The 12,255-nt window shown below is 47.2% G+C and overlaps 1 protein-coding gene across 1 annotated transcript; it reads right to left on the reverse strand.

Moving 5' to 3' along the window:
- Positions 1-683: 683 nt before the first annotated feature.
- Positions 684-12,130, reverse strand: DSTN (destrin, actin depolymerizing factor). The gene is made up of 4 exons (XM_062489387.1): positions 11,994-12,130; positions 3,297-3,604; positions 2,981-3,057; positions 684-1,890 (listed from the first exon to the last, which is right to left on the reverse strand). Exons 1-4 carry the CDS (start codon positions 11,994-11,996, stop codon positions 1,781-1,783), a joined length of 498 nt encoding a protein of 165 aa, XP_062345371.1. The 5' UTR covers positions 11,997-12,130; the 3' UTR covers positions 684-1,780.
- Positions 12,131-12,255: the final 125 nt, after the last annotated feature.

The raw sequence follows: 12,255 nt of genomic DNA on the forward strand, positions 1-12,255 counted from the left end.
GGCACTGCTCTGCCAGGAGGTGAGGGGACACAGCAGCTTTCTGTCCCTGCACAGCTGAGGAAGGAAGGGCCATCCTGTGACTGCCCAGGCTCCATGGGCCAGACCAGAGGAAGCTCCCTCAGTCCTCACAGGGAAGGCAGTACAGAACAGCCAACTCATGGCTGGGCTCCTGCTGCTTAGACTGCAACCAGGGAGATGCCTCCCAGGACAGCCCCCAGCCAAGAGGAATTTAGGGCCAAAGCCCTAATGCAGAGAGAGGTACTGTTTGGGAGCTGGAGCCTGCAGCATGCAGGAGGATACAGAGCCAAAGAGGGGAGCACACTACCGACAAACCTACTTCCCCCCAGATCCCTCCAGCTTCACCAGCTCTTTCTTCCAGCCTATTTCCCCCCATTCCTGCTCCAGAGAGCAGAGCAGGGCAGGGCAGTTGCTGCAGAAGGCACAGCAGCTCCCTTAGTGTTTACCCAGATCCAGCAGTGCCAGCCCCGCTGCAGGAGGGCTGATCCCGAGGCTGGAGAGCAATCAGTCACTGACCCACAGGAGGGAAAGCCCATTTATTTAGGCTGTTCAAATTTGGCACGCACAGAACATATCACAGTAATGCACTGGAGGCTAAGGGTTTTGTTTTTTTTTTTTTTCTTTTTCTCTACAGACATACAAGAAAACTCTATGCAACTCCCATGTACACATTACACAAAGGAAACAGCTTTAATCAACCACTGATGAAACATGGAAGCTTTTAAGATCTCTGTAGCTGGCACAGGAATGTTCTCTACCCCCCATACAAAAGGCATTTCAGGTCAAACTTTCTAGTAGGTGGTATTTCCATGCATTTCTACAGAATTAAAGAAGCTAACAGACAAAAAGCCCAGATCAAGCCATATTAGTCAGGCTGATTGGTTCTACTAAGTTAAATCAATAGTAATTATGGACAAATGGACCAAGAGACCAAAGACTGGGGCTGAATATACCATTTTTTAAATTGTGGTTCCTTTTCATTTTACTATCCATAACTGGAGAGCTCTGATATAAGAATCTGCGTTTATAAGAGTCTCAGAAGCATCTGATCCATTAGTAAGTGTATATTAGAGAAAGGTAGTTCTAAATTAAACTATGTTAACAGAAAAAGCAATTTCTATAGAATTACTCAGGAGGAAAGATCTCAAGACACTTCATAACAAGAAAATTGAACCTAGAGAACAAGTGAACCTTTAAATATTATTACTGCACCAGAGTTCATAGGAGAGCAGATTAGGACTATTTCTCCAAAAAAAGTGTCTGGTTTATGTTTACCTTCATAATTAGGCTTTTTTAGCACAGCTCTGCAACTGCAAGCACTAAAAATTTAACCCAGTTTTGGTGCTAACAGGTTGCTTTAGCTGAAGTTAAGCCACAGGTATTAAGTTTTGTCTTAAATGGTTACAGGGGAAAGTTTTTGAATTTCACGTGCTAGTATTTAGAGAAGCAAGAACAGGAACCAGATCGTTCTCACCTCTCCACCTTTCATGATACACTGCTCAAATTTTTGGAGACCTTTAGTGTTAATCCACTGGGGGCAGTACTGGGCTGGACAACCAATGCAAATATTAATACGCCAAGATAAATCCTTAATTGTGTTTATTTAGGGTCATTTGTACATACAAGCTACATCTCCAAAATCTACTTTATTCTACAAGACAGCTTCCCTACTGTTAGTGAAACCCTTGCCTAGAATGTTTGCTTTATATAACTGATCTCTTAAAACATGGAATGCTTGTAGAGTTGTGGCACTGTATGACATCTACACAGGACTTCCTTCAAAAGCTACGACTAGGGAGCCTCCTAGCTTCTCAGCAATGCAAGCTCGGTTCAGGTCCTCTGGCCCATTTGCTTGGCATTCATGCTTTATGCCTAAAAAAGAGGCAAAACACTCAATAATGCAGTATTTCAACATGCTGGTAAGCAATCAAAGAAACACACCTGGTAGTCGTATTAGATAAAGCAATCCAATCACTTAAGCAGACAAGTCCTGCCTCACCTTGGGGAATTTGATGGTTTCTCCCTGACATATCCCAGGAGATACCTGGCTGCACACCAAATGTCACTGAAGGGACATGTAGGGAGAAATTTGTAACTAGCTCAGTGCTCAGACTGTTGGCCTTTCATGAGAGGGTCTTAGAGTGAATCCCTTGTTTCTTGTGCTGCCCTGGATACAGCAAGGGAGGGAGCTCCAGGCAAACCCACAGAGAGGGATCACTCAGCTCCTGCTGGCTTTGCAGAGGTGGCTGAAAGCATCACACTGCAAACCTGAGAGGCACAGAGCGAGAGCTGGGCTACGCAATCAACAGTGCTTTCTTTTCCTTTTTAAGGCTGGAGAGCCCAACCCATGTCTGCCTTATATGGTGAAAAGCAGAATTTCCTCGTGATTTCTTTTTCTCAACTTCCACGTATGCAGCACACAACATTCTCCCATGGCAGTTCCAGTCCCCGGGCAAGCCATCCTGTGAAGGCCAGGATGCACTGCTGCACAACAATCCTGTCAGTCTTGCACATTGCAAGACTTCAGCCCAGCACAGCCTGAGGAGCTAAAAAGTGCTACCTGGCTATCAGCCAGACTGACTTACTACAGCACAGTAAGTTTATGACACTGCTTTTTAACAGATGCAGGTATCAAGTGCTCTGCCACTGAGGCAGCTCTGCACAAAATCCAGCACTGTGCTATGAATCTAATAGTTTCTAACCTGTATGGTGCAGATGTGCTGCTCCATATGGTCCATCACACATTGTAAAACCTGCTCTTGTCCTAAGCACTGTCCTAGTGCCTCTGTAATTTTGTCAGATAATGTAAATTTGAGCCACTTTTAACTCTGTCAGATGACACTTCACTTCTCACTAGTATCTCAAAAAAAACAACAAAAAAGCCCCAAATCCTTAACTAATTAAGCCTTGCTGTGTACTCCAGGGACACAGCAGAGTTAGGAGCATTAGCTGTATTACATACCTTGAAACTTCTTTTTGATTGCATCCTTGGAGCTTGCGTAGATCATCTTGCTTTTGAGAGGTGCTTGTTCTGGTGCCCTAGTGGGAGACACCACAAAGACTGAAATTATGACACTGATTATCCAGCCCAGACAGAAGCAGTATCCTACCCACCATGGACAAGCAAAACATCTCATGGCTCCAGAATACAGGCATCAGGCTGCCCAGCTCACTTTAAGCCTGCCATTTTCCCAGCCTGGGCAATACAAGCACTCAAGAGACCTCACCCACGGAGCCTGGACTGTATGTTAGGAATGAGAGTTGGGAAAGTGGCTTACCACAAGAAAAACATCAGCTCTTCTTTTTTGGATTCCTTGGTCTCAAAGCTTGCATCATACAAGGCATAGCGGCAATCCTTCTCCGGAAGCATCTGCACAAAGTGCTTGAAAGGGTCGGTGACTGTCACTCCAACATCTCCCACCAGAATCTCTTTGCCTTCCTCCACAATAATGCACTTTTTGTCTGGACTGAGGCAGAAGATGACAGCCTTCTTCCTCTTCTTGATTTCCTCCGGCGTGGAGCACTTCCGCACTTTCATGTCGTAGAAGATACGGCACACCTCATCAGCCACTTGTACTCCGGAGGCCTGCAAAGACCACAGCGAACACCTTCAGGCCTTCCACCCCTAATTTTTCCAACTATATTATGGCACTGCCTTAAATCCAAGGGTAGAAGACAACAGACTCTTGCAATAGTCACTTGTGGCATGCAAGTCTTGTCAGAAAAGGCTGCAGACCCTCTTTTCCAAAGCCAAGTAAAGAATCTGGAGTCTTGCTGCTGCCCACAGCCTGCTGCCAAACCAAAAACCATTCCAAAGAAGGCACAATCCCACTTACACATTGTTTTGGGAGAATTTTACAAGCATGCCAACCCCTTGTTGCCTGAGATTCAGTTGTGGAAGATCCTCTGGCATTACAACAGGCTTCCGTTTCAGGCTGGCTGGACAAGCCCATAAGGATCTTGTGTTTAAAGTTTCCTAGCCATTTCCAGCATGCTCGCTAGCTGCTTTAGGAAACGAGGTAAAACTTGCCAAATTCCATACTTGTCACATGGACTTAAGAGATTAAGGGAAATGTAGCAGGGTACTAGAATTGCAGTGGTAGTTTTTTGCTGAACAAACTAACTTTGGGAAGTTGCTCTGAATTCAGTATTTCAAACAGAACTTTCAAGTCTTAACAGTTAAAGTCTCCACTTCTTAGCACCTACTCCACCTACACCTGCTTTTAAAGCAACCTCGACCCTTCTCACCATGCCTCCCCCATCTTGGAGCCAGCTGGAAAACTGAAGTGAGTGGTATGGTATTCCCCTGTGTAACTTGGAACAAGAGGTGCACATGCAGCATTCTCAATCTGATGTTAAAGGCAGCTGCACAGAATAAAGAGGACAAGACCTAGCAAGAATGAAAATGCAGTTCAGCTTTTTGTCAATCTGATGCTTTTCTGGGAATGAGACAGAAAAAAAAGTGGGAAGTAGAAGCATTTACATCTGAGTTTTGTTCTCAGACTGCACCAAGTTGGAGAGCTTAAAAGCAGCTGTGCAAAAGTGAGTATTGCAAATGTGGAAAGCCAGCAGGCACTGCTGGAGGGACATCATGGCCAGAGCAGTAAAGACCAAACTGAAGCCTGTCCAGTACTGAATACCTCTATCTGTTCGAATTGCTACATACAGTACCAAGAATGAGAATCCTTTAGAATCCTGCTTCCTCCCTATTTTTTTGTCTTACAAATTCAAATGCCATTACACATATCCATTTATCAGAAGGAAAACTGCGTTCCTCCCTCTGTGTAAACCACCACACGTCACTGCTATGAGCACAGTCAGCAGTACCAACAGTCGGGTACAGCAGCAGGTGAGATACACAATTGAAAAAGGTTAAAGGCTGTTCTTTACTTTTTTAACTTATCTTCAGCCCCAAAATGTGAGTTCAAGAGATTTTTTTTACATTTTGAAGAAACGGCAACTGCAAAACCAGGGGGACAGAGGTGCAGGAGAACTGCTCAGTGATCAGGCTGTCCTCAAGAGTTCATTATGGACAGGACACCTACTTTACTATGTAGGGTTTTTTTAAGCCTTGACCAACGCCTACCATGGAGGACCTCAGATAAGCCCAGATTCTCCTCTTTCTACCATCATCCTTCCTCCTGTAACTCTGAGTGGCTGGCCTAGCACTGCTAACCCAGTGAGGAGAATTAGCACAGCTGGCAGTATCTATTACCATGGAGCTTGGCATCTAAAGCTCCTAAGTGCTGGTTGAGGAAAACCAGGGCAATCTCACACATCAGCAATCTGAGACAGCTTTTCTTTAGGGTGGACAACAGTGCTTTTTCAGGGTCTACCTAAATACAAAAGGACCTCCCTCAATTTACAATGCATGGTCAATTTATAAGTGGCAATCTATGCAGAAATGCTTGCACTTACTTTAGGAAAGGAGAAGAGCAATTCAGACACAGCGCCTCAGCTGTGTGGTAGGCAGCCCTCCTTCCGCATTATCACCAATAAGGTGAGGAAAGCACATGGAGAAAGCCAGTTTCAGGATAAATTCAAGCAACAGTGCAAACATGGACTCAAAGTGACTCATTCCTGTGTCACCTCCTCCATACAGAGACACCGCACTTCGTCAGAGCGTGACAGAGCTAATGAGGAATAAAGGTCTCTCTCCTCCTGTCCCTGTGTTTGGTGTGGGCAAGAGCCTCTTTGGGAAGACTCTAAATAACACCGAATTAACCTAATAAAGCAAACAGTGCAGCAACTACAGCTATTTTATCATTCACTAAGGACAAATCCACAGTGAATTCAAGAGAACCCCTTTCCTTCTCGAGGTTCATTTTCTAACTAATGGTACTTGGGTAGCTAGCAACGGGTGGCAAGACTCAGGTTTTATTCACAAACCCCCTCAAGATTCTTGGAAAACACACAAACTCTGAACTGGCATGGAAAAGAGGCTATTTATCATGGAAAAGCAGTTCACATCAACCACTTCTACCTTAGTCAATTCTTGAGCTTTACTCAAACATTACAACAAATAATTCCCTTCCACCAAGTCATGTTAACTTGGAAAGCAGAGGTTAATGCACAGCTTAAGAGCCAGAAGCAACAGCAAGAGACCTGCAGGCTGATGAAAACTGTGCTGTCATGTGCATTTGCTTGGGCTACTCACAGCCAGAAACATGTCTCCAGGTCAGGAGACAAGCTGTTTCTTTAAAAATAATCTAAGCACTACTGGAAAGTCAGTTCAGATTCCAAAAATATTGGAAGTATTTAGTCTGGAAACCCAAAATTCACTGCAAAACTTCAGCTGATAACTGGGACTGACCAGAAGCTGAAACGACAATAGTGACAGCTGGATCTTTTAGCTTTCCAAAGCAAAAGACTGTTAGCTGGTGCTACTCCTTTTCACAGTTGCTGTACAAGCCCTGGACTCATCACACAAGCTGACATTAGCAGCCATTGTGTTGCCAGGAACAATGCAGATTTGTTCCATCTGAGAACACGGTATAGCTGTGTTACAGTATCAACAAACCAATTCCCTCCAAAGAGGATCTACTGTCATAACTGTAGGGCTCCCTCCTCAACCCTGGGCCTGTACCAACCACAAATGGCTTCACAAACATACTTAAAAAGGAAGAAACTCAAATCCCAGGCAGCTTTTGTTTCAAGGTAGTTGTAACCACTCTGTGTAGAACAGCAACAGGATGACTGCTAAGAGCACTGGAACAAGGAGAAATTCCAGACTCTAAATGCATGCCTCAAGCGACATTTTAACCTTTTCTCTGCTGCCTTGTCCAGAAGAAGAGCTGGTGAGAAGCCTCCACCCTGCCAGTAATGTCAGAGTAAACACTTGTTAGTCTGGATTTTCCCTCTTTGGCCAGATATGGCTCTGCTCAGAGGATTCAATACAGCACATTGGTCATTTTGTGCATTGTGGCTTGAACACTGTAGAGCTCCAGCAGCCAGCCTGGTCCTGTTCCTTTTCGAGGATGGAAGCAGTTATCCAGCTCTGGACTGGCACATGAGGGGTTGCTTCAGTGAGCAGCACATACTGCAGGCACTTGCAGGATCCATGACCATCAGCCAGCTGGTGGTGACATTTGACTGTAGGGGACAGACTCTTAGCTCCAACAAGTCAGGAGCAAGCAGGCAACCCACCTAATTCCAAGATGGGAAAATGATGCCACGACAGCACAGGGAGACATTGAAGAAAGAAAGAGACAAGAACGAGGTTTTCTGAGGGAACCGGCACAACTGAGTTGCCCCCCAGCACCTCCATGCAACTGCTGCAGACACAGCACATGCTGGGAGCTGAGCCACTCACACATTATCCCGTGGCACTTATGGCAGTATCCCCACTGGATCTCAAAGAGCCTGCTGCAGGCACCTGAGGCAGGGACTGCACTGTGTGCCTTGTCAGCAGGCACTGCAGGAACACAGCAGCTCTTGTCCACAAAGCCTCGCTCTTGCCTGAAGTGCAAAGCTCTGCAAAAGTCTTGGAGAGCGCAATGCCCCCCCCCCCCCCCCCCACCGGGCAGCCCAAAGAGGGAGCCTTCTGTACAGCAGGTTCCTTCTGGCAGGAACCAGACTCAGCTGCCTCCACTAAGAGCTCCCAACATCTCACCTCCATTGCCAAGTAGCCAAACTGAAATTTAATGTAAATTGGGGAAGACTGAAGAAAAATCCAAAGTTTTCTCAATAAAACAACAGTAAAGCTATTTCAGGAGTGAGAGACATGCCAGACACCTGATAAACAGGATTTGTAGCAAGCCAGCACTAAAACACAAAACTCTGACACCATGAAATTCAACTTCTCTTTTGCTAGGAAGTGCTGTGAGCTCCAGTATTTTTCTTGAATACTTAAGATATTTTACCTAAGAAGAATCTTTGTTTTCCTCAACTGTAAGACAGCTAAGAAGACCTTAAACTAATGCCTTAGTTTGCCTCAAGACAAATGTGAAGGACTAAATTTGGGTTTAAGTCTTGAGAAATTCAGGCTGTTGGTTTTCCCTCCTGTGATTAGAACTGTCCAGTGGTGCCTGGGCATGCATTATCTCCAGAGACATTCCAAGATACAGTTCTTGACTTGTTTTGTCTGGGAACCACACGCACACACATTGTACACACCAGGGTGAGCTATCCACAGCTACTCAAATGGAAACTTCTGCTTCTTGGAAAAGCATAATCAATTTTTTTCCAGAATCTGACAGAATGTATTAAAGTACGCCTCATTTAATTGCAAGGGCAGATTCGAGAACACTTCTCCCCTGCTTGCTGGTGACATTACTGGCATGTACTTGGTTCTTATTTTCTTCAGCAAACCCTGTTTTCACCATGCCTGGCTTATCCTCCCTCCTATCTACCTCCCAAATTCCCTGCCACTGCCAGAGCTGCCTGTGGAGCCATGTGGCATTTCCCTCTGACTCACTAATGTGTCACAGTACATCTCTGCAATAAATACTTTTTCAATTAAACCTATTTCCACCTGACTGGTCCAGGACAGCACCCTTCAGGGACAGAGCTGTCCCTTACACTGCCCCTGCACACAATGGCATGTCCTGGGCCATCACCAGCAACCTGAGGGGAAACCTGAGCCAAGGCAGTTGTAAAAGACTTACCAGAAAGGGAAGGTAGCGGCCTGGCTGAAAGAAAGTTTTGCCAAATCAGGCCTCTAGAAAGGTGTCATTTAAGGCCAACAAGCCAACTGAAAATGTAGGTGATTAAAACCATAAAGATAGTAAATACTGCTTGGCTTTTAATGTGTTATTTGAGCACTCATGAAAACACATCTGATACTAACATCCCCACTTTACTGAGCAGGAAAGGCAGCAATGCAAGAAGGAAATGCATAGGGGAGCTACTTTAACATTATCCCAGAGAACAGCAACAGTGTGGAAATCCCAGTGACCTCAGGAATCTGGAAAAGCCCACATTCCCTGCTTACCTATAGCTGGAAAGAGACACACCTCCATTTACAGGGGACAGCCTGTACATCTGAAAGGCCAAGGCTTCAACTCAGATCTGAAGCCTTAGAGGAAACAGAACTAACAGCCTTTTACTGCTGTTGTATAAGAGGCCATTATTTGCACACCATAAACCAGCAAAAAGTACAGAGTCATCTGCATATCACTTATAGACAGATCTTGCCAGCTAGACTCAAGTTTTTATTTTGCATTATTTGGTCTCTTTTGGCAGGGGGAAGGTGTGGGGGAAGAAATCCAAATTCTATTCAGCTTTTATCCCTCCCCCAGAAGAAAGGTTACTGACAAAAAAAGGAGAGATGAGTAGGAAAGCAATTATTAAAAAACAAAAAAGGCACAAAAAACCAACCAAACAAAAAACTATCCTTTGAATTCCTGAAGGTCATTTCTTCAGTTTTTAGCCAAAGCGGAAATTATCTCCTTCTCTGAGCCACCAATAAGTTCACGCCTGATTTAATTATCAAGGTAGTCAGAACAAGCAATACCCACAAAAGGCAATCCCAGCAACAGTACTGAAAAACAGGAACTGCAGTGGCCAGTAGTAGCAGGGCAGAAGTTTTGAGCATCACCCATTCCTGTGTTGAAATACAAGTTTTTAAGGTAATACAGGTGGAAGCTGGTGTGTAATAGGACTCTTGTAGAAAACCAAAGCTTCTCAGAAACACATTCAACACACAAATCAGCTATTATGAACTTAAATGCCAATAAGAATTTCCCTGTGGCCCTTCAGGCAACTACAGCAATCTAAAGGTTAAACGTCACCCTCAAAACCAGGCTTTGAAGGCCAGCTCTGGGCATCCCTGATACTTGTTAGTGAGGGATCCTCCTCTCCCGAGGAGATTGCTGTGAATACTGAACAACCAGGTGAGGAAAAGGCCAAGAACAATTCACAAGCAAGTCATGGTTGTATTCAGGCTCTCACGTGTGATTGCTTAGGTCAGCCCTTGCACCCAGCAGGAGCCTCTTGACAGTGATTCTAACAAGGCTAGTAGGAGCTGTTATCTTGTGTATGAGGCATATGCACCTTGTAATTACACAGATCTGGGAACAGCACTGACTAACAACCAAGAAACATAATTTGCATGGTCCTCCAAAGACCTTGGACTCATTTAATCCCGTAGCAAAGAAAACTGAACACTGTGGCAAGACACAAAAGCTGAAAATCCAAGCTCTTTTTATACCAAAGGATGCCCTCCTGCTGGCGCTACTGTACTTTGCCAGAAAGCCTCCATTCTGCCTAAAACCAAGTTCATTTGCAGCCTCTCAAAAAAGTCAAACTAAAGCCTATTGCAAAAAGGAGTTCACTATGAAAAATAGTAGTTTTGACTGACTTGGGAATTCCCTGGTTCCCAAGCAAGATAAAGCCTTATACACTGAGTAGTCACACTTTAGGTTTGCATACTGCAGAGGTGGTAACTGGCTTGTTGAGACAAGCCTCTTTTAAACAAGAGCTGCATGTCTCATCAGACATTTTAGCAGTTTTATCTGCAATTCCCATCAGCTCTGCTCCACACTGCAGACCAGCCACAGATGCTCCAGCTTGGGTGCTAGAGAAAGCAGGGACATTAGTAGTACAGCCTGTCTGCCAGCCCTATGGACTAAAAATTAATTTCCTGGATATACTACATGTTCAATGAACTACTGGAAAATACTAAGGGAAAGCCTCGGCATTTAACACCTCTAATACGAGTAAATAACCCAGGCAAGTGTGCGTTGCTGGACAAATACTTGTGCATGACTCAAGAAAACAGGGCACCAAAAACTACACGAGCTAATAAGTGAAGCAAATTTGTCAACCTCCATCTCCCGAGTTAAACAGGGATGCAAACTTTGAGCATGGGCAAAGCAAACAGAATGAGCCACTGTGAAATCGAACACGAGTTTGGTCTAGTCTGCCCCATTTATGCAAGGAGAACCCTGACACTTTTTTTTTTTGAACGCCGGGAAACACAAAGCAAGTCAGTGTGGATATAAAAAAATACTTGTTTCTTTGCTTCTAGCGTTATGCCTTGGCTAAATGTTTTTAGCACTGTGCGAGGAAGCAAAACAGGGAAAAAAAAAAAAAAAAACAAAAAAACCACCAAAACCTTGCAGCAACTACCTCAAAATTTCAGCTTCCGTGATACCTTGTTTTTTTTTACGATTAGCGATTCCCCTCCGCGGGTTCCGCTTCCCCCTTTTGTCCGCCACCAGTGCTGCGAGCTGCGGCCAGGCCCGGTGGAGGGGGGCCCTGGGAGGGCCCGTGCTGTCCCCGGCTGCCCGTGGAGCCACTGCCAGTTTCCAGGCAGGCCCAAACCCCTCAGTCATGGGAAGATGGCTCCCGCCGGGACCGAGGCGGCGGCTGCGCTTCCTCCCGAGCAGGGTAGCCCCCGGCCTCGTGGGAAGGGCGGGCTTCCCCCCCCCCACACCGCCCGGTGCCTTCCTGGGAGGCTACGACCCCCTCCCACCCATCCCCTCGTGGAGAGCGGAGGGGGCGCCCCCTCCCCGTCCCCTCCCGGCCGCGCCCTGCGGCGCGGGGAGGTGCCGCGGGCAGCCCCCCCACCTACGGCCTTTTCCCGCCGCGCCCTCACTCCTTGCCATCCTCCTCCCCCCCCCCCCCGGCCGAATGGACGCGCCCGCCCCCAGCGCCAGTGTGCGACGCGGAGCGTACCATTATCTTACGGCGGGGGTGAAGGAAAGGAGGGAGGACAGTTCCATCGCTTCAAAGCGGGGTGGAAGTAACCTTCCGTCGCCTCATGGCGGGATGGGGGCGGGGGGGGGGGGGGGGGGGGAAGGGAAGAGAACGGATCCGCCGCGTCAAGTTCAAAGGCGAACGGGAAGGACCAGGAGAAAGAGAAGGGCGAACGATACTGCCAGGCAGAGCGCTGCCGCCAGCCAGAGCGGCGGCCAGGATGCGGCGGGCCGCACCGCCGCCCCCTCCCCTCTTTTTCCCCCCGGGGAAGACGGCGGAGACGAGAGACAGAGAAGCCTAACGCCCACCCCACCCCAGCGGCGCGCGGTGCCTACCATGGCGTCGGCGGGGCGCGGCGAGCGGGCAGCGGAGCGCGGTGCGGCGGTGGCGGCTCCCTCGGCTGTCTGGGCGCGGCGCGGGCTCCGGCGGCAGGAAGAGAAGCTGCGAGGGCGCGAGCCTGGCGGAAGCGCTGCCGACGTCACAGCCGCCGTGCCCGGAGGAGGAAGCGGTTGCTATGGCGGGAGCAGCGCGTGGCGACACCCTAGCCGCGCACGCGCGAGCGGGTCTGGGGATGGGAACCCCAGCCACACGCCCCAG

The sequence above is a fragment of the Cinclus cinclus genome, chromosome 3 (assembly GCF_963662255.1).
Source record: "Cinclus cinclus chromosome 3, bCinCin1.1, whole genome shotgun sequence".
NCBI classification, from domain to species: Eukaryota; Metazoa; Chordata; class Aves; order Passeriformes; family Cinclidae; genus Cinclus; species Cinclus cinclus.